Source organism: Sphaerodactylus townsendi, linkage group LG03, assembly GCF_021028975.2.
Source record: "Sphaerodactylus townsendi isolate TG3544 linkage group LG03, MPM_Stown_v2.3, whole genome shotgun sequence".
In the NCBI taxonomy this organism is placed as follows: Eukaryota; Metazoa; Chordata; class Lepidosauria; order Squamata; family Sphaerodactylidae; genus Sphaerodactylus; species Sphaerodactylus townsendi.
Window position 1 is genome coordinate 127172752 of NC_059427.1, and position 21712 is coordinate 127194463.

Here is a 21712-nt window from a genome sequence, read left to right on the forward strand (position 1 = left end):
GGAGTCTCAGGGTGGCTTTGCTAAAGCCCTTTTCCCTTCCTTCTCCCCTACAGCAGACACCCTTTGTGAGTGCAGGTAGGGCTGGAGAGAGTTCTTGAAACAGACTGGCCGGCCCCAGCTCAGAGGCACCCAGCAGGAATGTAGGAGTGCGGAAACACATCTGGTTCACCAGATAAGCCTCCACCACTCAGGTGGAGGAGTAGGGAATCAAACCCAGTTTTCCAGATTAGAATCCACCTGCTCTTAACTGCTACACCATACTGAGAGTTTGTGAATTGCATCTCTCAGGTGCACTTGACAATAGCCTTGCAGTGGGAACAGTGATTGTTTCTAGCATTTTTTTTATACCTCAAAGATTTGTCTAAGGAATTCTGTGTTTCTATTAGTCTGATTTATTTTATTATATTTATGTTGCCCTTGATCTTGAGAGCTTAGGGGGGGCTTCCACAATTTAGAAGACAATCAAAACATTAAACCATAAATAACAACAGTTAAAACTGAGATGGTGAATGAAATCAGATTCCAATAAAATGACAACTTTAATAATCTTGCCAATAAAAACAATGGAGAGGAGAAGAGGGATGCCAGCTGTGTAGTGTCAGGTGAGGAAGGGCTGGCAGCTGGTTCTGCTACCTGAACTTCCTCATGAGCAGCCTGCTCTGACTGAACAATGTGGTCAGCTTTGCTTTGCTTCCTCATGAGGAGCCACTTTTGAGTGCTGGGCGTTGGCAGGTTCTGTATCTGAGTCCAGGTAACTGCCCACAGGCTGGCCCATGACATTGGCTGGTGGTTCTGCCACCTGTTTTGGATGCATCGCTTGGTAAGATCCTAAACATCTCAGAGTGTCCTCCTCTCTTCCAGTGAAAATGGAACATTGGGGTGCTCCATGAAAGTTCATTTACGTTGAAACAGAAGAGGGGACTCTGAACCCACCATCTTTCCATGATGTCGGCATCCTTTGGATGAGACATATATGTCCATGAGTGGGGAAATAGCTGCCAAGTCAAACTTACTGTGACTTCCTTTATTCCCTTTCATTTTTCATTTCATTTATTAGATTTGTATACTGCCCTCCCCCGAAGGGCTCAGGGCGGTGAACAACAGCTGCAATATCAATACTATAATAATAATAATAATAGGCAACAAACATCAAGGAACATACTTTTCATTGTTCTTTCCACAGCACTTTACTATATTCTCTTCTATGGTTCTCTAAATATGATCAAGCTCCAGCCGGTTCCCATGTTTGTCAATTGAGTAACACTTTTTTTGGTTAAAGGCCGAGGATTCTGGCCTCTAAGAGAAATACCTCACAGTCAGTGACTGAGGTGCAGAATTCTCCAGGCTGAAGGTAGAGGGAATTACCTTGCCATTGGAGGGAGAAGAGAGAAGAGAACTTATTTCCTGCCTTCAGGGATCATGGGATGTTAAGACACTATGCCACATGTCTCAAAGTGTCCTCCTCTACTTCAAGTAAAAGGAACCTTCATATAAGGCCAATGTTTTGTTCTGTCTACTTCTAACATTATCATTCTACATTTTTATGAATTTTTTTTGGATTTTAAACTTTAAGGTAGATAGGTTCAGAGTTCCTAGTGATACAAACAAAAGTACTCATTTGTTTTGATTTTGAATCAAATACACCTAAAAGGATATTACTGTACTTTCATTACACCCTTCCTCCAAGGAGCTCAGCTCTATGCTTTTGGGGTGTGGGGGTGTATATCAGTAAAATTGGTAAACAGTGAATTATATTCATGGTCCTTTTAAATTTTCATTATAGTGTGCATTTTTATATGTTCTGATCTGGAAGCACACTTCACTTCAGCCCATTATGTTTTGAGGTGAAGAATGAGAAAGGCTTCTGTTTTCCTTCAGAGTTTTTCTCAGGGCAGTAGAAGTATTGCTTGCCTTTTCAAAAAGCATGTGAACATATGTACACATCCATTCTGTTTTCAAACAGGGATCTTGGACAGCATGGTTGGTTACTTGACGGCTGTGTTAATATTTCTAAGGATAACATGAATAAACCCATTCCTTATAAATACTATGTTTCGTGTGGCAAAGGAAAATGGGAATTCATTTATAAAGTTTGTCAAATGTATGAAGGGCAGCACAGGATTGTGAATCGTTGTATGTTCATACCACCGGATAGACTATGTGGTACAGGTAAGAAATCGTTCCTGGTTTGCAAAAGATTTTGGTAATAGGAACAGAAAAGTGGGAACCTGCAGGGAGTTATGAGAGGCATTTCATTTCCACTTCCCCCACTATTCCATCTTTCCCTTTCCTGTAAGCCCTCACAACCTTTTCTTTTTTTCCTGATTCCTTCTCCTAGGGTTGCTGATTTCCTGGATGTTGGGGGTAGAACCATTGGAGGGCAAGGTTTGTGGAGGAAAGTGATGTCAGCAGGATATAATGCCATAGATTCCATGCTCCAAAGCAACCATTTTCTCCAGGCAAACTGATCTCCATCATCTAAACAGCAGTTGTAGTTCTGGGTGATATCCAATTCCCTCCAGAAAATTAGCAACCCTAATTCCCCTGGAGGAAATGGCTGCTTTGGAAGGTGAAGTCTATGACATTATACCCCTCTGAGGCCCCTCCCCTTTCCAAACCCAGCTCCCAGATTCCAGTGTCCCAACTCTGCAGGTATTTCCTTACCTGGAGTTAGTAATGCTGTTTCCTTCCAAGTAAACAGCCAACCTACCTTTATCTCCTCCTCTTTCTTCAGCTTCTCTCACCCCAGCAGTCTCTACCTAGAAAAACTGTAACTTGGTTATGAGGTGCCGGCTCCTGAGCCCATTTGCATGGTAGGGAATCCCTAAGGACTTGTAGGTTGACTCCTCACTTTCCCCTGTATAACCTCCTCACACAATTAGGTCTTTCCACCCTCCGTATAACCCCTCTCCATCCTCTCCTTTTTTGCCTCATCCTGACCTTATCAGCCATTCACCAACCTTTCTTTTATCTGCTTTCCATCTTTAGCTATATTTATTATTGATTTATGTTATTTATATCCCACCTTCACAGTAGGGATCAAAGCATCTTAAATTTTCCTTCTCTCCTCCTTTTTATTCTCCTTTTTATTCCCTGTGAGGTATGTTAGGTTGAAAATATATGTGACTAATCTCAAATCACACAGTGAGCTTCCGCAGGAAAATTGGGATTTGGACCTGAGTCTCCCAGCCCCCCGCTCTGAAGTTCTAATGGCTGCACAGCACTGGCTTTCATAGGGTGGCTGCTGTTGAAGAGTAGCAAGCAGCCAGGCCCAGTTGAGTCATGCAAGTCAGGTGATAACAACCCAATTTCCCCACCTGGAGCTCAAAGGCTAAAACTGACCTGGAAAGGGTCTTCACCCTCCCTTACCTTTTACTGACAGAACCAAGCCTGGAGTCTGTGGTTATCATGTAGCAGCTCCTGAGGGAAATCCATTGCTTAAAGCTGCAGGAGCTCCTTTTCAACATTTTGGGTATTTAACCCCCCCCCCCCCATTTTTTCCCCATTTTTCTGAAAACCTGGGTTTTAGGTTTGTTAAAAAATCTATCTTGGCCTTCACAACTCCTGTCACTGGATTTAAATATCCTCAGATTTGGTTGCCTTTGCTATTAGAAGTTGCTATTAATTGGTGTACCCAGTAAATAAAAAACTTGGGAAAAAATAAATAAGATATTAAACATATACGTATATGTATAGACATGTACACTGTTACCAGTGGTTCTTTGGAGACAGGGACCTCTGGTTATTAAAAAAAGTTTTTACACAACTATGTAAAAATACTATATTTTGTTTTAATTATTGTATCCCTGAAAACTCTGTTGACTTTTGTGATAAATTTTCCGTTGTATAAATGAAATTCAACATGAGTGCAAGAAGAAGGTCTAATTGTAAGTCCTGATTTGTTAATGACCTAATATAATTGTGTTATAAGTATATGTGGGAAATGTGGACCCCAGAAAAAGCTTGCAGAATCAGGGGAAATTGTGTAAGTCTGTTTGTATGCATGTTGGTACACATCTTGAAGACTTGAAAAAGTATTAGCAGCTGTGTAGAAACTGTGACTGGGAAGGTGGTGATATGGATGTCAGTTCTGATAGACATGAACGGCTTGACATGTCTTCCTGTCTTACATGCTGGAATCTTGTGACCTTTGCAGGACACTGAAATTGGATTCTTCTACTCTGCAGGATTTTTCACTGGTGGAAAGGAGTCTCTTCTACTGGGGGAGGGTCTGTTCCATCAGTAGGAAGGCTCTACTTTAGCTGATCAGATTTATGATATCCAGTCTTATGTCTCTTTTCACAAAATCTAAACAAAATGTTTGTTTTAACAGACTGGCACCAGTATGATGATATAATATGCGCTGACCCTAATTGGTGGAACCGTGTTAAAGACCATATTCCAAGAATGAAAAATGCTGAGAAAAATGTTGTCAAAGGGAAGCAAATAGCAGCAAAAGTAATGCTGAAGGGCCTCTTCAGCATGCTCCACTCTTGGACTCCTATCAACGTCAAGAATTTTTTCCAACAATTGTATCAGTTTTATTTGGTGAATAGTAAACCATTGATACATGACGGGAGTCCAGTTGTATGGAGATCTTTAGAGTTTGGAGATGAACAGGTAACTGGAATAAAGCCTTCTGAAGAAGCATTAGTTCCTTCTTTTGATACCTGTTCTTAAGGTTACTTGTCTCTTCCCCCCTTTTTTCATTGACATTGAATTCAGCAAGTCAGGTTTCTGCCATACACCATTTCTCCCCTTCTACTATATACAGGGAAAACAATCCTGTGATTATAACATTTCAGCAAACTCATGAACCATTTCCCAGCACAATTGCCTCTTTCAGGATTAACTGAAGAAAGGCATCACTTGGCAGAAAACTAGCCAGTTAGTAAATACTGCAAGAAAGAAATGGACTAGAGAACTGTCTGCGTAAGTTGAGACTGGAGACAAGGAGAGCGGGAATGGATTACAGTTTGTTCTTCCTAGCTCCTTCACTGGTGTATCATGGTGGAGGTGTATGTGCTGACTTGGCCACTTCCTGCCACCAGAATTTCTGGATTCCACTTCTTTTTCCAATTGGATTAGAGAAGTGTACTATCCAGGTGTGAAATAGCAAGTTACTGGGGCGCCCCTACAAAGGTGCCTGTTAGCTTCTTGCATTGTGGGCAGTTGTTCAGATCCCCCACTTGGATGTTATACCTCCTTGCACTTACCTTTCAAAAGGTGTCATAAAGGCTGCCCTATGGTGAACATGCTTAGCACAACGTTTCAAAGCAATGTTTTGTGTCATCTTATATATTAACTGTAATTTGCATTGAGCATGACTTGAAGAGACAACATAGGAATACGAAAGCAGCCTAAGATGTATACACTTGTTTTTCACAATTACCTACTAATATCTTGGATAGTATAAGTAGTTTTGTCCTTTCAATCCATAAGCAAAATTACTTCTAGAGAAAATAGGTGCTTTTTGGAATAGGGTTTTATTATTATTTTCCTCTTGTCTGTGGGTGCAACAGTTGAGGCTGGGACATTATTGGATTACTAAGACTGAATCAGCTTGTCAGCTTCTTTGACCCGGAAAAGTTACAAATTACCCCACAACACACTAGTCCAGGATAAACTTGGCCTGGCATTAATCTTCCTTCAGTTAGGAGAACTCTACCATCTTCCAATATCAGATGAGGATCTTCTACAACTATGCAGAATTCTGTGTTTGGAGAAGCCACGAGAAGAAGTAAAGAATGAAATCCATTCTATCAAAGATGCATTTTCAGAATCCCCAAAGTATGTGATGTATATAACTCGGAGTTTGAGAATTGATGGCTTGGGGGTGAATTGTATCTGGGATTACTGTCATTTCTGGGTCTTTGCATTACTTGGTTGTGATCATAGAAGTCTTATGATGGGCAACAGTTCTTATACCTGTATCTCAGTTGAGGTACAGATTTTAAAATTTTTGTCTTAGTATTTAGAGTAATGGGTCACTGAGAGATAAAAAGTGATAGCCTTTTGAGAGCTGACTAAAAAACTTAAAAGAAAAGAGTGGCTCTTATAGTTGCATTTTTAAGGAGATTTTGCAGTGACTTTTATGTTTCCATGACTCAATTGCAACACAGATTCAGTGAAATGTACAATAAACCAAAATAATTCTGCAGATTGATCTAGTTGAGTCAAGCTGATAAAAGTAGAGTGACCATGAATACAAAAGGAGTGTCACTATCAAATAAAGTCCTGTTCAAGGGACCATTATTACCTTTTAGTTCTGGGATTATAGACTACATTTTAGCCTTTTCAGATCTTACATTCTTTTGCCTCTTTCAGGATTAAGCATTGTTTGATTGTCTTGTACAACACCTGCATTGAAAAGCAAATCCACCAGTGGGTGTGGACATATCGCAGTTCATCATCTCTTCAGTGCTTCCCTTGAAGCTCTCATTGTGTCTCATGTGAATTCTCTACTTGATTCTGAAGAGAGGTGGGCAGGGTTGGAAGGCCCCATGTTTGCTTTTCGAATACAGGAATAAATGGCAATACTCCAGTAAGACGTAAGTGTCAATGGATGGTCCTTCTTTCTTTCTGAAGGGTTTGTGTTCAGTGAGATCCTCCTGTCTCTTGTGAGGTGTGATCATATTTTCTGTATTTTAAATGTGAAGCGCCTTTAAGTGGCAGTGATGATTCAATTCACCACAGTTTGCACAGTAAATATAGTCTATATGACTTGTTGGTTAAGCCTTGATTCCTAAAGAAGCACCCCTTTACTCCTGGCATGAGCGCAGTATGGAAATCACACACTTTAGTTTTTTAGCTGTGTGCAGCCATGATTCCAGGGCATGGTATGTAAAGAAAACCTTAGGCTTGCATATTCGTTGTTCCCCTTAAATCTTGCAGTCACCTTTTCTCCTCCTTGTTTGGTGGTGACCAAGCATAGCCTGCCCAGTTACCTTTTAAAGTAATATTTTAATAATAGAAATGTACAGTTGACAAAAAAAACCCACTTAACACTTTGATCTGATCACTTGAACTTCAGATGTGTGGAAGGCAGGGACTATAGCAGTGATGGCGAACCTTTTCGAGACTGAGTGCTCCAAGAATTGCAACCCGCTAAAACTCCACTTATTTTATTGCCAGTAAAGTGCCAACATGGCAATTCTAACCCAAGAATACTGAGGTTTTCGCTAGAGAAAAAAAAGCTTGCCGTTTCTTTACGCCGCATTACTCAGGGAGTAAGCTTTGGTGGTAGCCTGTGGCATTTTGCTTTGAAGCAAATCCATTACTGCAACTTCTTCCAACGGCATTGAATCACAACCCTAGGGAGGGCTTTACTTCAGAAGCAAGTCCCATTGCCAGCAACCCGAAGCCATCTCCTGGTATAAAGGATTGTGCTTTAGTTCTTCGTGATGAAAAATTAGTTTAACAGCTGCTTTTAACAGGGTTACCGGCCACTGCTTCCCCAAAACTAGGTTCTTAGGTTTACTGCTAATAATCGAAAGCCCAGCAGCCCAGGCCTCGCTACTAGATAGTGTTGGGGAGAGGCGAGGGCTCTTGCTTCCATGCGAGTGCCCACAGAGAGGGCTCTGAGTTCCACCTCTGGCACCCGTGCCATAGGTTCGCCATCACTGGACTATAGCAAGCCCCCCCCCCCCCAAATGTGCATTTCTTACCCAGGGTGGGATAACATTTTGACTTCTCTTCCAAAGATGCCACCTCCTTGTTTTCTGAAAATAAACATGGCATTTACTGTGATGGGATCCTGTTTGTCAGTAGAAAGCTAGGTGTTCTTTCCCACTTAGGTTGTGGCCAGGATCCTAATAGAGAGCAATCCTACCTTAGTATAAGTCTATATCAGGGGTAGGGAACCTGCGGCTCTCCAGATGTTCAGGAACTACAATTCCCATCAGCCCCTACCAGCATGGCCAATTGGCCATGCTGACAGAGGCTGATGGGAATTGTAGTTCCTGAACATCTGGAGAGCCGCAGGTTCCCTACCCCTGGTCTATATCTTTCAAGTTGCACCTTGTACAGTTAGGGCACTGCTCTCAGTTCAGCAAAAAGGACATTCTGTTGCTTTTCTCTGCTTTTCTGTGATAGCTGTTGAACTTAGCTTTCTCACATGGAACTGAAGGCATAATTTTGATAGTTGGGAAACTTTTCCATTGTCCTATGAGGTAGAAAACAAGATGCAATGCTTCAGCTCCTCTTCCCTCTATAGTCACTCCTTTTCAGTTCTTTTCCTATCTCTGATTAGTCAGCAAGGAAAACTGAGAGCTCTGCTTCATTTTCCTACTGTGCTTTATGCATTTATTTACTTTATAGTGTGCCTTTCTCAAAGGGATTGAAGGTGAGTTAAACACAGTAGTGTAGTGCCAAGGGGGTGGGGTGGGGCGCGATGTACTGGGCATGCCTGTGCGGGGGTGGGCAGGGGCACAAGACGCAGGCATGCCCCGGGTACAGCTCCCCCTCAGTCCGCCCCTGGTTACACCGAGTCAATACAATAACAAAATGGAGCGTTCAATAAACAATGCATCATTGTTAGGATTGTAGAAGTCTAGAACCACAGAACTGAAGCAAAGCATGAGTATTAACATGACACAGTAAACAGTGCAAAAAGTACACAGTAGAATTCTACTTCTAGTATGCTGTCTCAGTGATATATATCACAGTCCCTTATTTATCCAAATAACTTTGTAAACAGTTTTGTGCAGTGCAATCCTATTTCCTATGCACTCAGATGGACAGTCTGGCAGCAAAATTGACTGTGCAGACAGCCGCCATTACCAGACAAATGGAATTTTTGTCCTGCATATTTCACAAAGAAATATCTTTATTTGGACTTACTCTTTGGGCTCTGGGAATATATGTGATGAGAATTTCTCCATGGAGAATGTGGATTCCTTATTTATGGCCCCTGATAGCGCAAGCCAACAAACTGTTCAAAATATTACGAAGCAATCAATGTCTAGTGACAACCTATGTAGTAAAATACCGCTCTCCACCCCAGAGCATCAGAGCACATTTACTGTGTAGTGGCCACATCCACTACCTTTGACACAAACACCCCAAAGACATTTGTAAAGCAGCTACATGGGCTTCTATATTTGTAAGCCACTACAAGCTAGATAGCCTCAGCTGACATAGTTTTCAGGTGGAGTATTCTACAGAATGGCATGTGGAATGTGTTCGTTTTCTTGTAAGTGATCTCACCCTGGGATTCCTGTACAACTATTGGACATTGACCTTTAAGGCCATGAGCGACCTAGGACCTGCATACCTCCAAAACCACATTACCCTATAGGTTTCCCCAAGCAAACCTGAAGTAAGCAACTGCGAACCTCCTGTTGTCTCTATGTCATCTCACATCATGGTCCCTGGTCTTACTATTGTCAGAATGGCCTTTTCGGCCATGGCTCCTACCTGGTGGAATGCTTTGCCACCTAACATCAGGGCCCTGCAGGATTTGATGCACTTCCACAGGGCCTGTAAGACAGAATTTCGCCAGGCTTTTGGCTGAGGCCTGAAAACTGAAATTGAAATTGTTGTTATTCTTAATCGCACTTGTTGCCAGCCCTAAACCCTTCATCTCTATTTGCTTTGAATGGCATCTGTTGCCTGTCTTATTTTAACTCTGATTTGAAATTTTAAAGCTTTTAGTTAATTTTAATTTTAAATGTATTTTAACTAGATCAGATTGGATTTTAACTATTATAATTGTTTTAAATGTTTATTTAATCAAATTTTATATGTTACTACTGTAAGCCACTTTGAGCTCTTGTGGAGAGGGCAGCATATAAATCAAATAAATAGACTGTTAAAACTATGATTTCAGTTCCAAATGAGAATAGAACATGGGTCTCTTTCCATCAAAGTTCCTTCTGTGTGAAATGTGAGGGCATTTTGTCCCACCCTGGTTTAAGGGGAGACACACATTGTTTTGCAGACATGGAGAACTAATGTCCCTTTCCCATAAGACGCTCTGTTACTGTTGTGTCAGTATGTTGTCTGCTTCAGTGGCTGCTTCTTTGAAATGTTTAATCTCTAGTAGTTACATTATCTATTCTTTTAGTTAATGTAAAATAGTGTGTTCGCTGGGGGCTCTGGAAGACTCAATATTGTAGTAGTAGCTACAGAGGGAGAAGGAATCAGAATGCAACTTGTTTCCTGTCTCAAAAGAGGATAGGAAGCTATTAAAATTATGCACGCAAATTCAGGATAGGGGGAAACTTCACAGTAAGTGACCAGTGTTCTTTTGATACATTCTCATCTCTTCTTATTGTCTGTGATGCTGGCATTTTACCCCTCTGTTGTGTATAAATGCTGCCTGACTTTTCTGCCCATACATGACTTTGGGGTAGATAGGTCTTCAGTTTCCTTGATTGTTGCTAGGATTAATTACAGTTGGAGAAGGTAATCCTTTTCTGTTGTATTTTCCTTTTTGTTTTGCTTACTAAAGTAAAAACGTAGAATATATCCAGAATGGAAAAAGTAAATCTATTAAGTTTTCTGTGTATTTGATAATCTCTGTATAAAAAGGTAATCTGTTTTTGTTTTTTTTTGCAGGGAGTTACTGAAGCTAATGAAAGAAAAGAAGTCCTTAGTGCAAGGAGACAGAGCATTGTACAAGTCATGGTTCTCTTTGCTGCCTCTGAGGGACTTGATAGAGTTTATCACTGACTTTTCTGCAGACCTCTTGGACTGTCTTGTGGGAACTTTTCACAGATTGAAGAACATGGAAACTCGAACTCGATGGGACTATGAGGTTTGTTTCACTTCAACTCCTGTTTATCTGCCTGCACAGTTGTCTCTATGTCATCTCACATCATGACAAATCACAGGCTAAGCTCTGTGTATAGCTCTTGAATCTTCCTTCTCTGGCCCTTCTATTTCTTTCAGTTATGACACCAACTGCCACATGGAACAGATCTCTTCTGTGTTGTTCTGGATTACCCAGGATTCTGGGTCTACGTTCCTATTTGCCAATATTGGTTTTGTCTTTTCACCTAGTTTTGGAGTACTCACCCTTCAGAAAGATGGACATTCCATGCAGCGCTGGATTAAACATTAAGCATAATAAGCACATGCTTAGGGCACCATCACCACAAATTTGTTTACCATTTTTTACCATGGCTAAAAAAAAAAGGTGTGTGAAAAAGGGGCATCACCACCACAAAAAGGTTAATTCAACTTCAGGTGAACTAGGGCCCCTCAATAAAGGCTTCTGTCACATATATGTACATATTACAGATAGAAACGCAGCCAATATCCTTAACTAAAATGAATAAAGGTCAACGTGTCTCTGAGGACAGTGTCACCACCTAGGGAATGCCAATTCTGGCAGCTCAAGTTACTGACTATAAGCACGTGCATTCATATCATAGCAACCACTGGGAGCAGCCAGTTTACTTGCAAACAGAGGGGCCAGAGCACTCAGGTTAGACTGTGCTTATGGCATCAGTCAGACTCAATCCGGCCCTGATTCCATGACTAGACTTCTGTAAGTTTCAGTTCAACACAGACTTCTCAGGAGGAGCAGACCATTGTGGAGATGAGATCGCAAACAGGCCCAGTAGGCTGTAAGACTGCTAAATAAAGGCACAAGGCCAAACAAACTGGAATCAGATAAATTGATACAAAGTTTGTACTCCATATAGTACCCATCTTTCCACTCTCCTCAGTAAAGGACATTCAAAGAAAAAAGGGGGGGGCAGTCTCTTGCAAATTGACCTTCTGTATCCTCAACTGCAATTTAACAATGAATGATAGTGTTTTACCATGTTTCCCCGAAAATAAGACAGTGTCTTATATTAATTTTTGCTCCCAAAGATGCGCTATGTGTTATTTTCAGGGGATGTCTTATTTTTCCGCTCCACAGCTGCATGCTCTGGTGTTCTGTTTGACGGGCATGCTTCCAAACAAAAACTTTGCTACGTCTTACTTTCAGGGGATGTTTTATATTTAGCACTTCAGCAAAACCTCTACTACGTCTTATTCTCAGGGGATGTCTTATTTTAGGAGAAACAGGGTATGGGAGAAGACAGTAGAGAGATTCTGGTTCTGTAATAACTTGTGTCACTATTCTTCAGGTGGAAAAAGAAATTCTAGAGAAAGTGTTGGGCAAGCTGCAGAATCATCAAGACAGGCAAGTGTAAAACAAAAGTAAATAGACGTGTCAAAGAGAATAGTTAAAATTAGGATTTCATTTATAGAACATTGGAATGTAAAGTGTGTTGACTCTAAGACCTTATGTTTTTTTAATCTGTCTACCTTCCTGGCTATATCCAAATCATCATCATGTATATATTAATGGTGGTTAGCCAAATCTAAGAATTCTTAAATCCAATGAGCTGTGAATGGGCAAGACCAATCTTTCTATAAACCTGAAAAGAGCCCCAGGTTTGCTGAAAAATCTGAAATCTTTTATAGATATAGATAGAGTGAGTGAGTGAGTAAGAAGGGATTTTAAAAATCCAAATGATAAAAGGAGCACTTGCACCTTTAAGCTTGCTTGGCAGTCGTAGCTTGTCATAACTTGATTTCTGTGAGTAAAAGGCAGGAGGGGAGGAGGGAGGGTCCTTTCCAGGACTGTTATCCTTTGGGGAAGACTCATCAGAGCCAGGCCTCTCAGCAGTTTCAGAGTGACTTCATACCATGTGGCTTGCATGAATCAACTAAGCCTGGATTATTATAAGTTCTCTTTGTCTCGATGCTCAATCACTGGAATGCTGTAGAGTTCTGATTCTATTTTACTCATGCTTCCTTTCTATCTTTTGCCATTTTAAGGATTTCATTAGTCATTCATCAAGGCTTTTCATTTGGCTACAGGAACAGTTTTTGTGCTTTCTTACTTGAGATATATATGCATAAAAATAAGAATTATTTTTCTTTCTATTCAGCTCAATTTCCATAGCTCTCATGCTGCGAATCCTGAGTTTTGTAAACAAGGCCTGTTGCAGCGTTTAAAAGGAAACAAAAGGGTATAGCGCCCTGCCAGCATGGGGCTGATGGGAATTGTAGTCCATAACATCTGGCGTGCCAAAGGGGCTGATGGGAATTGTAGTCCATAACATCTGGCGTGCCAAAGGTTCGCCACCACTGGATAGCATGAGACAGTAACTTAAAATAAACACCAGAATACTATATCTAGGTTGCAATGATAAACCTCCAATGATATACAAGCAATGAGGGCATATTTATTAAACAAACAGCATGCAAAGTGAAAACAGGCAGATCTGCAAAAGACACAGCGGAGCTCTCAATGTCCTTTAAGAGAATTGCCTATGGGAGTGCAGGTGTCCGATGGTGATCCTATGAACAGTGTCCAGAGAGTCCAAATTCATATGAGTTCTCTGGTGTATGCTCATTTTGTAGATGACAGTCCACTTCCTCAATATAATATTTCAGGCTTGCCCATAATTTTCTGAGATCACTGTCTTATGAAAAGATATATATTTTGTACAAATGAAATGCAATTCCACAGATGTGTCTCACCACATAGGGCTAAGCAACAAATAGCATGTCCCCACCACATCAGGCTAAGGGACAGACAAACACAATAGGGCAAATCTGTCACTTATCCTGATGTGGTGGGGACATGCTATTTGTTGCTTAGCCCTGTGTGGCGGGAACATATCTATAGAATTACACTTAAGAAGCCTAGTAGGCACATCCAAACCTGTGCTCAGCCCTCAGTCTCCTATCCGAGGATGTTGTTTGTTTTGTTTTTATTGTTATAGAGAAATAGAAACATACTCCCCTCTTTGAATTTATCCTGGGTAGGTTCTTGAGCTTGTACATGTATTATTGGTGAAATGTGTATAGTATTGCGCCAGGTTTCTTCTTGTTACCTCTTTAATGGAAATAGCCAGTAACAGGGATCTTTGACCTAGATTACTAAATTAATGTTGCCTTTTTTATGAATCACTCTGTGCACTGGAATTGTAATGAGTATGTTGGCACTGAATTCCATTTACAGATAATCCAGTAGTCAAAATTCAACATTTGAACTCTGTAAGAATTCTTTCATCAATGCATTTTTCCCCATTTGAACAGCCTTATGTTTTTAATTAAAGAGTTCTACAACTTCATCTTTGTCACCTGAATTCAGCATAGCATTGTTTTTCAGACATGCTTCCTGTTTTCTTCATAGGGAATGGGTGATGGTTCACACAGCAGTCATTTTTTAAAGTTTTGAACCTTAGGCAAGATGAAAGTGGGAAATATTACACTGTAGAATCTATTAAAGGACTTGCTAGAGGCGTTTACTTTGGATTTGTTTGGTATTCAGATATTTTTTATTTCCTATAAGCAAGTTTTCTTGTGTTTCAAAAGTATTTAAACTCTTCTGCTATTTAGGATACCACATCAAGACACGTGGAACTCCTGTGTGACAGTCTGCATAAAACTACATCAGATGATATGTAGTAGAGTCAAATCAGTTACATTCTATATGATGCCTGTGATGTCTGCTGAGATAGTTTCAAAAATCCTTGGACTTGCCCCTTCAGAGGTGAGAATCTGTCTCCTTAAAATTATGTATCAAACTGCAACTCTAGTCTTTATCCTTCTGAAAAATTTCACCAGCTTACGTTGAACAGGCATTGTTAGAAAGCTCAGGAGTGGGGAAGGTAATATATGGAATTTGCTTTCCCTGTGATTGATTTCCTTTTAGCTTTGGATCATTTGTGGCTTCACTAGTCAATTGTACCAATTCAGTTTTTAATATGAACAGATCAAAGAAAAATCTTCCTTCCCATATACATCTTTTATAATTAATGCATGAAAATTGCTGTCACACAATGCAGTGAAGGTCACTAGCTTAAATTGCTTTTTAAAAACATGTTAGACAGATTTCAGTAGTGGTCAGTTATGTATGATGGCTAAACAGGATTCTGGCTATGAAATGCGGGGGGGGGGGAGGGGGTAGATGTGGAATGACTCTCTCCCTTATACTGTCTGAGCTTCCAGGGGCATGTGGCTGGATGTTTCTGAAAAAGAAATTTCTGAGGTAGATTGGCCTTGAACAGGTCGAGCAAGGCAGTTTATGTTACAAAATGTTCTTATGCATCTATAAGCATTTACTTTTGAAGCATCTACTGAAAGTCTGCGATGTATGTAACTTCTGCTGAAAGGCATGAACCATTTGCAACACTGCAACCTTTGCAACACTGTCATAAGGGATCAGGGGTAGTAATTAATGGCTGACATTGATACTGTGAGATGCAGAAGTCATATACATGCATGCCAGATATGAAGAAAAAATTGGCGAGTTGAGCCACAGCACCCGCCACCGTTTTTTTGGTCCTCCACCCCAAATGTTGTCCCTAGGGCTTTACTCCATCCAGATCTCCATGTCCACATTAAACAGCCACTATGGTTTGATCTGAGGCACAAAAGAAAGAATGGAAGCAAGCACTCAAGGAGTCCCTCTTTGTTGCCCTCGTGTAACCGCAGGAAAAAACCATCACATAGCATCATGCAGGAGCCACATCTCAAACTTCTAACTGGCTGTACTCAAATCTCTCTGCACTATCAAGAGGAGAAGGCTTGCAAGGATCCTAGATGGAACCTGCCCACCCTCCATACTCCATACAGCCCTATCCCCCAGAATTATGGAGGCTCTTATTTGGCCCCTGGGGGATGCCCAGTGGCTACCCTGGTATTTTGGGGGAGAGCTGGTCCCAAAGGATTGCAAAGTTACCCTAAATAATTGTAACACAAAAGAATTGGCAAAATTTTCAAATAACCCTCTGCTACTCTTTTAATGGTGCTGTTGAAGAAAACTCCATAAAAATAAAATAAAATGTGTTTAAGTTTATTGCAGTCGCAGAAGACCGATCTCCACAGAAATGTAAAGCATTTACATGCTAAATTTTGTAGCATTTAGTTTCACACATGCACAGACCTACCAGATATCTGACTTGTCTCAAGTTAGTGAAGAGATAAGCGAAACCAAGAGAATACTCCAACTAGTTTCATCAGGTTCTTCTCAACCTTTTTCTGTTTCTTCTTCAAAAAAATTATCACTGTTCTATTACTTGTCAGCCAGCCTCTTATGACTGCTAGCTGAGAAGGGCACCACAATCCTGAAGGGGGGATTGGGGGATAGTTGTTCAGCAGTGGGGATGGCACAACCATAGTTCAGTCACATTGTCTCTGAAGAGGCTTGCTGTGCCACAGCCAGCAAGCTGACAATGACACTTCCTCTTCCTCCATGAAAGTGGCCTATGCAACATAATGGTCTGCACCTCTAATTTTGCCAGTGTTAGTCCATGCCAACAAATGGGGGCATTCCCAAGTCAAAAGGGCTCAGAAAGCAGACTAAAACTTACCCTGCTACCAGGAACGCCCCCTTCAACAGCACTGCTAGTTCCTGTGCTGGAGGAGCAAAGCTGCTGTAGCTGCACTGGCTGTCACATGGCTCCCCAGCACCAGTGTAAGTGCCTCTGCACCAATGTAAATGCCCCTTATGCCAGGGCCACACCACGTTCTGTGGGGTTTCAAACCGCCCCCCCTTCCCCCAGAATTGCAGTCGGTTTATAGACTTTTTTCTTTCTCATTTCCCCCTTTTGTGAATTTCTTTTCCACTCTTTCTCATTTTCTTCTTCCTCCAACATGTGTGTGAACATTATTCTAGCCTCCCATTTAGCTAGCATCTAGTCAGTTTTCTTAAGGAAACAAGCAATACAAGATTTGACATGGAGACAGTATCCTATAAGGTTACTGATACAAAGATCAATGTTTGTATGGATTGAGATCTACAAAGATGGTCCAAATTGAGATTATCCTGGCTAGGAAAAATTGCTACTATTAAAATGAATGTCTTGCCAAAATTGAATTTCTTATGTCAAATGCTCCCTATATATAGGCCAGAAAAAAATTGAAAGAATGGCAAATCTAAATTAAAAAAGAAAGGCAAATTTAAATCACTGTTTATCAAAGGTAAGTGTGTGTGAGGGGGCGATTCCCCCCCCCCCACGCACCCAGTGCAACGTGCACTCCCAGCCCCCTGGTAGCTCCGCCTCTGAGTGGAGGTTCATGCAAAAATGGAAAAAATATTCAAGACTAAATTCCCTTTGCCGCTAAGATGTTACTTGGTATTCTTCCTGTATTCTTTCTGTATATGTTAATGGCTGCCAGAGTGTTAATGGCATCTAGCTGGAAAACTGAGAGTTGTCCAAATGTGAAAACTTGGGAGGCTAAAGTAAGAGAATATGTTACAATGGCGAAACTGACAAACTTTGTAAACAGAATGTCAAAATCTGAGTTTGATGAGCAATGAGAAGCATTTTTTCAGTTTGAGACTGAATCAATAATGTAAATTTGTTAATAGTTAAGGTTATAACTATTTGTTAAATTGATATATATATCAATAAATGTTAATTAAATCATTTAAGAATAGGATGTTCAATGGGATAAAAAAAAGATATAAAGCTCTCTGTCAAAGTGGTATTATATTTATGTGTTAATTTGTTAGAATATTAAGTTCCGTTCGGTTGTTGTGTTTTACTTTTATGGTTAGGAATTTTTTTGTTTATTATTATTGTGTCATTTTTCTTGTTTTTCTGGTTACTATATTCTGTATGGTTATTTTGAGAAAATCAATAAAAATTATTAAAAAATTTAAAAATGTTGGTATAGATTGCAGATAAATTAGGGGACAATTTCTTTGTTTTATTTTAATTACATTATTTTATAGTCCATCTTTCTCACTTGAATTCAAGGAAGATTACAAAGAATGAGTCAGTACAGTTGTCAGGAGGGGATATTCAACCCTAATAGAGATTAGGGTTGAATCAAGTCTAAAAAGAGAACTAAAGCAAAACTTAATGTTAATATGACACATTAAATGATGCAAAACTGCATAGTAGGATCGTATGAGCTATACTTAGAACAACCCACTAGAAGACCATCCCCAGAATTCTGAGGTGTCTGGGGAAGAACATAAGCAATCCGCATGGTATGCTGCAAACAGTTTATGGTCTCATTGAAGTTATCCATAATATAAACACATTTGGGGATGAAGTCAAGATGGCAACTAACTGAAAGTACATGTATTAAGTGCTTTCTTGCTTCACTTACATCAAGGGCCTTAATTGCCAGTCAGGGTTGAAAATAGCACCAGCTTCCATATAGAAGGGCTGCAGTGACCTGTGTGTGGGAAGTGCACCTTCTGAAATTCTGAAAACACCAGGATTGTTGTAGGAGAATGCCAATGCGATCCACAATAAGGTCTGCTGTTGTTTAAGTATTCCAAGGCCAATTTATTGTACTATATATTTTGCAGAACTTACTTTTACTATCAACTGTATGAAAACTTCAACTAATAACTCCAAGTAACATTGAACTGTGTTTTCACCGTCATCTTTCTGGCATATAAAATAACTGAATCTAATTTGCAAGACTAGATATAACCCACCATTTTGTTTTGGAAAAACCAATGATTATTGTTAATTAAATAAATTTGAAGAAAAGAAATCTAAAAATATTGTGGAAATATATTTAGGCATTCAAATTTTATATTTAAATATATTGAGAACATCTTTTTTGCTTTAAATTTTAAATTAGAGAAGACTTTCAAGAGTGGAACATTAAGAGGTTGTGGTTTTAGAATTTCTTGCTTGAATGTATGTATGTCTTTGTTAAAAATAGGGGCAGGTTACTTTTCTATTTAACTGTTGGTGATTTGTTTTCTTTTCTGCAGGAGAGTTCCAGAGAGAGCACGATTCAGAATACACCAGTGACAGTGTTCAACGGCCTTTGTAAAGATACCAAATCATGGCTTGCTGGAGTTCTTCCAGAACGTTTTCTGAGAGGACGTTCAATTAAAGAACTTGCTTTTTCAGAGGAACTTATGGTTTGTATTGTGGAACTCTATATTATTTTCAATTTCAGTCCTGAACTTTGTGGTACTAGCTTCATGATTCCTTTCTTCTTTGCCTCATCTCCTTCCCAGAGTAATGGGCTGGTTGCTGCTTTTGACACCTTACACTAAAAGTTTGATTAATTATGATTGTGGTTTATTTTGACACAACTGCAAAAAGAGCCAGGTCTCACTTCTTCCAATAATGATCTTGTCAGGCACTCTGGAGATACTGGCAGTAAAAGAAAAGTACCTGGGAAGGAGTTTCACTCCTTTTCAATTTGCTGAAGTATCTGGATATGTGAGTGGTGGGTGACCCACACGACGAAAGAGGACTTCTAAACTTCCTTGCACATATAGTCATGCTAGTTGTTTTGTGCTATGATAGAATAGCTTCCATAGCGGCAGAGAACTTTTAACTTTGCCAAATAGCAAAATAGCCTTATCCTAGTAAAGAAAAAAGAAACTTAAATTCTGGTATTGTCGAAGGCTTTCACGGCCAGATTCAACTGGTTCTGGTGGGTTTTCCGGGCTGTGTGGCCGTGGTCTGGTGAATCTTGTTCCTAACGTTTCGCCTGCATCTGTGGCTGGCATCTTCAGAGGTGTATCACAGAGGGAAGTCTGTTACACACTGTGTCCAGTGAGAAGGGAATGTTTTAGTGGGGTATACATTCTGGTAGATTTCATTAGAAGATATTTTTACATAGATGGCATATTAGTGAGATGAGAATGCCTAGTAGAAAAGAGAAGGAATGTGCACATTAGTCTGAGGCTAACAGGTAACCCACCCCCACCTGGAATAGTAATTACTCAGCCATCCTCACTTGGAGTTCTTTTCCAGTGAAGCATGCATTATGACTAGAGTTTACCTTCATAATTACAGTTCTGTTTGTTACAAGCTAGGTTCTAGTCTCCTATACTTGCAGATTAGTCTGAAAATACATGTAAACCCTGGGATATGACTTCCCCAGACTCACATATTTTTTTGGGTGTCTCTTTGTCAATCTTCATGCATTTCTTTTCTGTGTACATTTCTGCAGCCTGCTATTTAAAAGCTGATTTTAAGTATGTTTACAGGTAGCTGTGCACTCCTGAGCACTCACACTAGCAATTTTGTTGAGCTGTTGTTTTTGCTTCTTAGCTGTTCATAGGAGTGAAAACTTAGGAGCACTCTTTAGTAATTCTAAAAGATGAATAAATTAGTAATTTAGCCTCATTGATCTAGGTGTATGCCATGTTTTTGCCTCTCCCTTTCATCAAACCTTTCTGCCATGGAAGCACAGAAGTTTGCTGATGGATTTTTGTCTTCTTTCCTTTTGCCACTGTGTTCGGTGGGTAGTGAGTGGGTTTTGCATTTTTTCTGTCTCCTAGTCTCTTGAGTAGTGAGCACTGCAGTAAAGCAGCAAGTATCATCAAGACTTTTTGTGGGAATGTTGTGGATTTTTTTTTCCATCTTGCATTTCTCAGTTCTTTACTGCCTTGGGGAACGGTAGGGCTGTTGTCAGGATGTGCTACCTTTATTTGCCGAAGAAAAAGGAGGGATTTTACCATGGGAAGCAGGGACGTATGATAGTGATTTTCTGTTTGCCATGTAGAGGACTCTTGACCTTTGCCAAGAATGGGAGAGAGGAATGGGGTCTAGCAGGAATGGAACCAATAGCTTGAGCTTTGTGTGAGATAAAGTCAGTGTAAAGAAATTTGTCTCCTGTAAGAAAACAAGGATACAATAGGTATTTGTTTAACTCTGATGAAAGCTTGGGGCTAGCTGTATCTTCTGGAGATCTAGTGAGGAAGCCCAGAATATTAGTTACTTGGTGTCACATCTGTTCATAAATCAAGTCAGGGAAATCTGATCCAACTCATGGCAGCTGTAATGTGTCATCTTGCCCTAAAATGTGAAAGAAGTTTAATTTCCCTTCACTGTAGTTTATCTTTCCTTTTCCTCCTGTACACATCATTTTCTACAGGGACACAATTGAGACATTAATACTGCAATCCTGTGCATGTTTGCTTAGAACATGTCCCACCTGCTTCAATAAAGTTAACTCCACGGCCAGTGTAAATAAAAATGCAGACTCAGGAAGCAGGCTGAAGCTTTTGTCACTATGCTTCCCCTTCTGCATATTTCCCTTCATAAGATCATGAGGGCATTGAGGAAATAAGCATGCACTTGCCCTCTGCGAGGCTGCATATACGCTGATTGCCGTATATGAAACTCCACAACAGGGCAAAATGGCCCCCAGCATCTACTTCTGCTTAGAAAAGCTGTGTGAGAGGGGAAGGTGAAGCCTCTCCTATCCCCATACTAGGCTCCCAAGTTAAGACCGCTGGGAGTGTAGACAATTTTTCCAGCAGTTGTGTTGCACACGAGTAGATCACCCAGGAGTATGCAAAGCAGAAACAGCACACAGACACACAGTCAACTGCTAAGAGGTTCCTTTATTGTTGCAATACTAACTAACAAAGAGCTCCGCCAGTCAACAGGTGTTTCAAGGCACACTCTTTTGCTTTCTCTTTTCTACATTTATACAAAACATTTGCCTATCAGGTGCAGGCATCTTATCAGTTTGCCCACAGCTCCAATACTGGCACACAGCACTATTATTGCACATGGCCCTTGTCCAAGGTTGGACATAACTGTCATATAGATTTTGCTCATCTAGTCTGACACTTTGACAGCACCTGACAAATCAGTCCCCTTTGTGTTTTGGAATTTTGCACACTGATGTCGCCTTTGTCCAGTGGTGGGATCCAAAGATTTCAATAACAGGTTCTGATGGTGGTGGGATTCAAACAGTGGCGCCACCGCGCACACGCACCTCCAGTCCCTATTGAGCAAGGAGGTTGCTTTAG

General features: G+C 40.4%; 2 protein-coding genes across 3 annotated transcripts in view; both read left to right on the plus strand.

Moving 5' to 3' along the window:
• Nucleotides 1-1969: 1969 nt before the first annotated feature.
• LOC125427865 (E3 ubiquitin-protein ligase RNF213-like) lies at nucleotides 1970-4680 on the plus strand. Its single transcript, XM_048487423.1, has 2 exons — nucleotides 1970-2169; nucleotides 4334-4680. The coding sequence occupies exons 1-2, from the start codon at nucleotides 2022-2024 to the stop codon at nucleotides 4678-4680; spliced, it is 495 nt and encodes a 164-aa protein (XP_048343380.1). The 5' UTR covers nucleotides 1970-2021.
• Nucleotides 4681-6479: 1799 nt separating this feature from the next.
• The window catches only part of LOC125429180 (E3 ubiquitin-protein ligase RNF213-like), a 94235-nt gene continuing 79002 nt past the window's right edge, over nucleotides 6480-21712 (plus strand). For both annotated transcript variants that reach the window (XM_048490048.1, XM_048490049.1), the window contains exons 1-5: nucleotides 6480-6551; nucleotides 10561-10759; nucleotides 12084-12139; nucleotides 14353-14506; nucleotides 18701-18853. In XM_048490048.1, coding sequence (XP_048346005.1) covers nucleotides 10577-10759; nucleotides 12084-12139; nucleotides 14353-14506; nucleotides 18701-18853 — 546 coding nt within the window. In that variant the 5' untranslated portion in view covers nucleotides 6480-6551; nucleotides 10561-10576. The remainder of the gene's footprint in view (nucleotides 6552-10560; nucleotides 10760-12083; nucleotides 12140-14352; nucleotides 14507-18700; nucleotides 18854-21712) is intronic.

Coding starts and splice junctions, on each gene's coding strand:
- LOC125427865 (XM_048487423.1), top strand. CDS start 2,022: ATGAATAAACCCATTCCTTATAAATACTATGTTTCGTGTGGCAAAGGA. Junction 2,170..4,333: donor GGATAGACTATGTGGTACAG/GTAAGAAATCGT, acceptor TTGTTTTAACAG/ACTGGCACCAGTATGATGAT.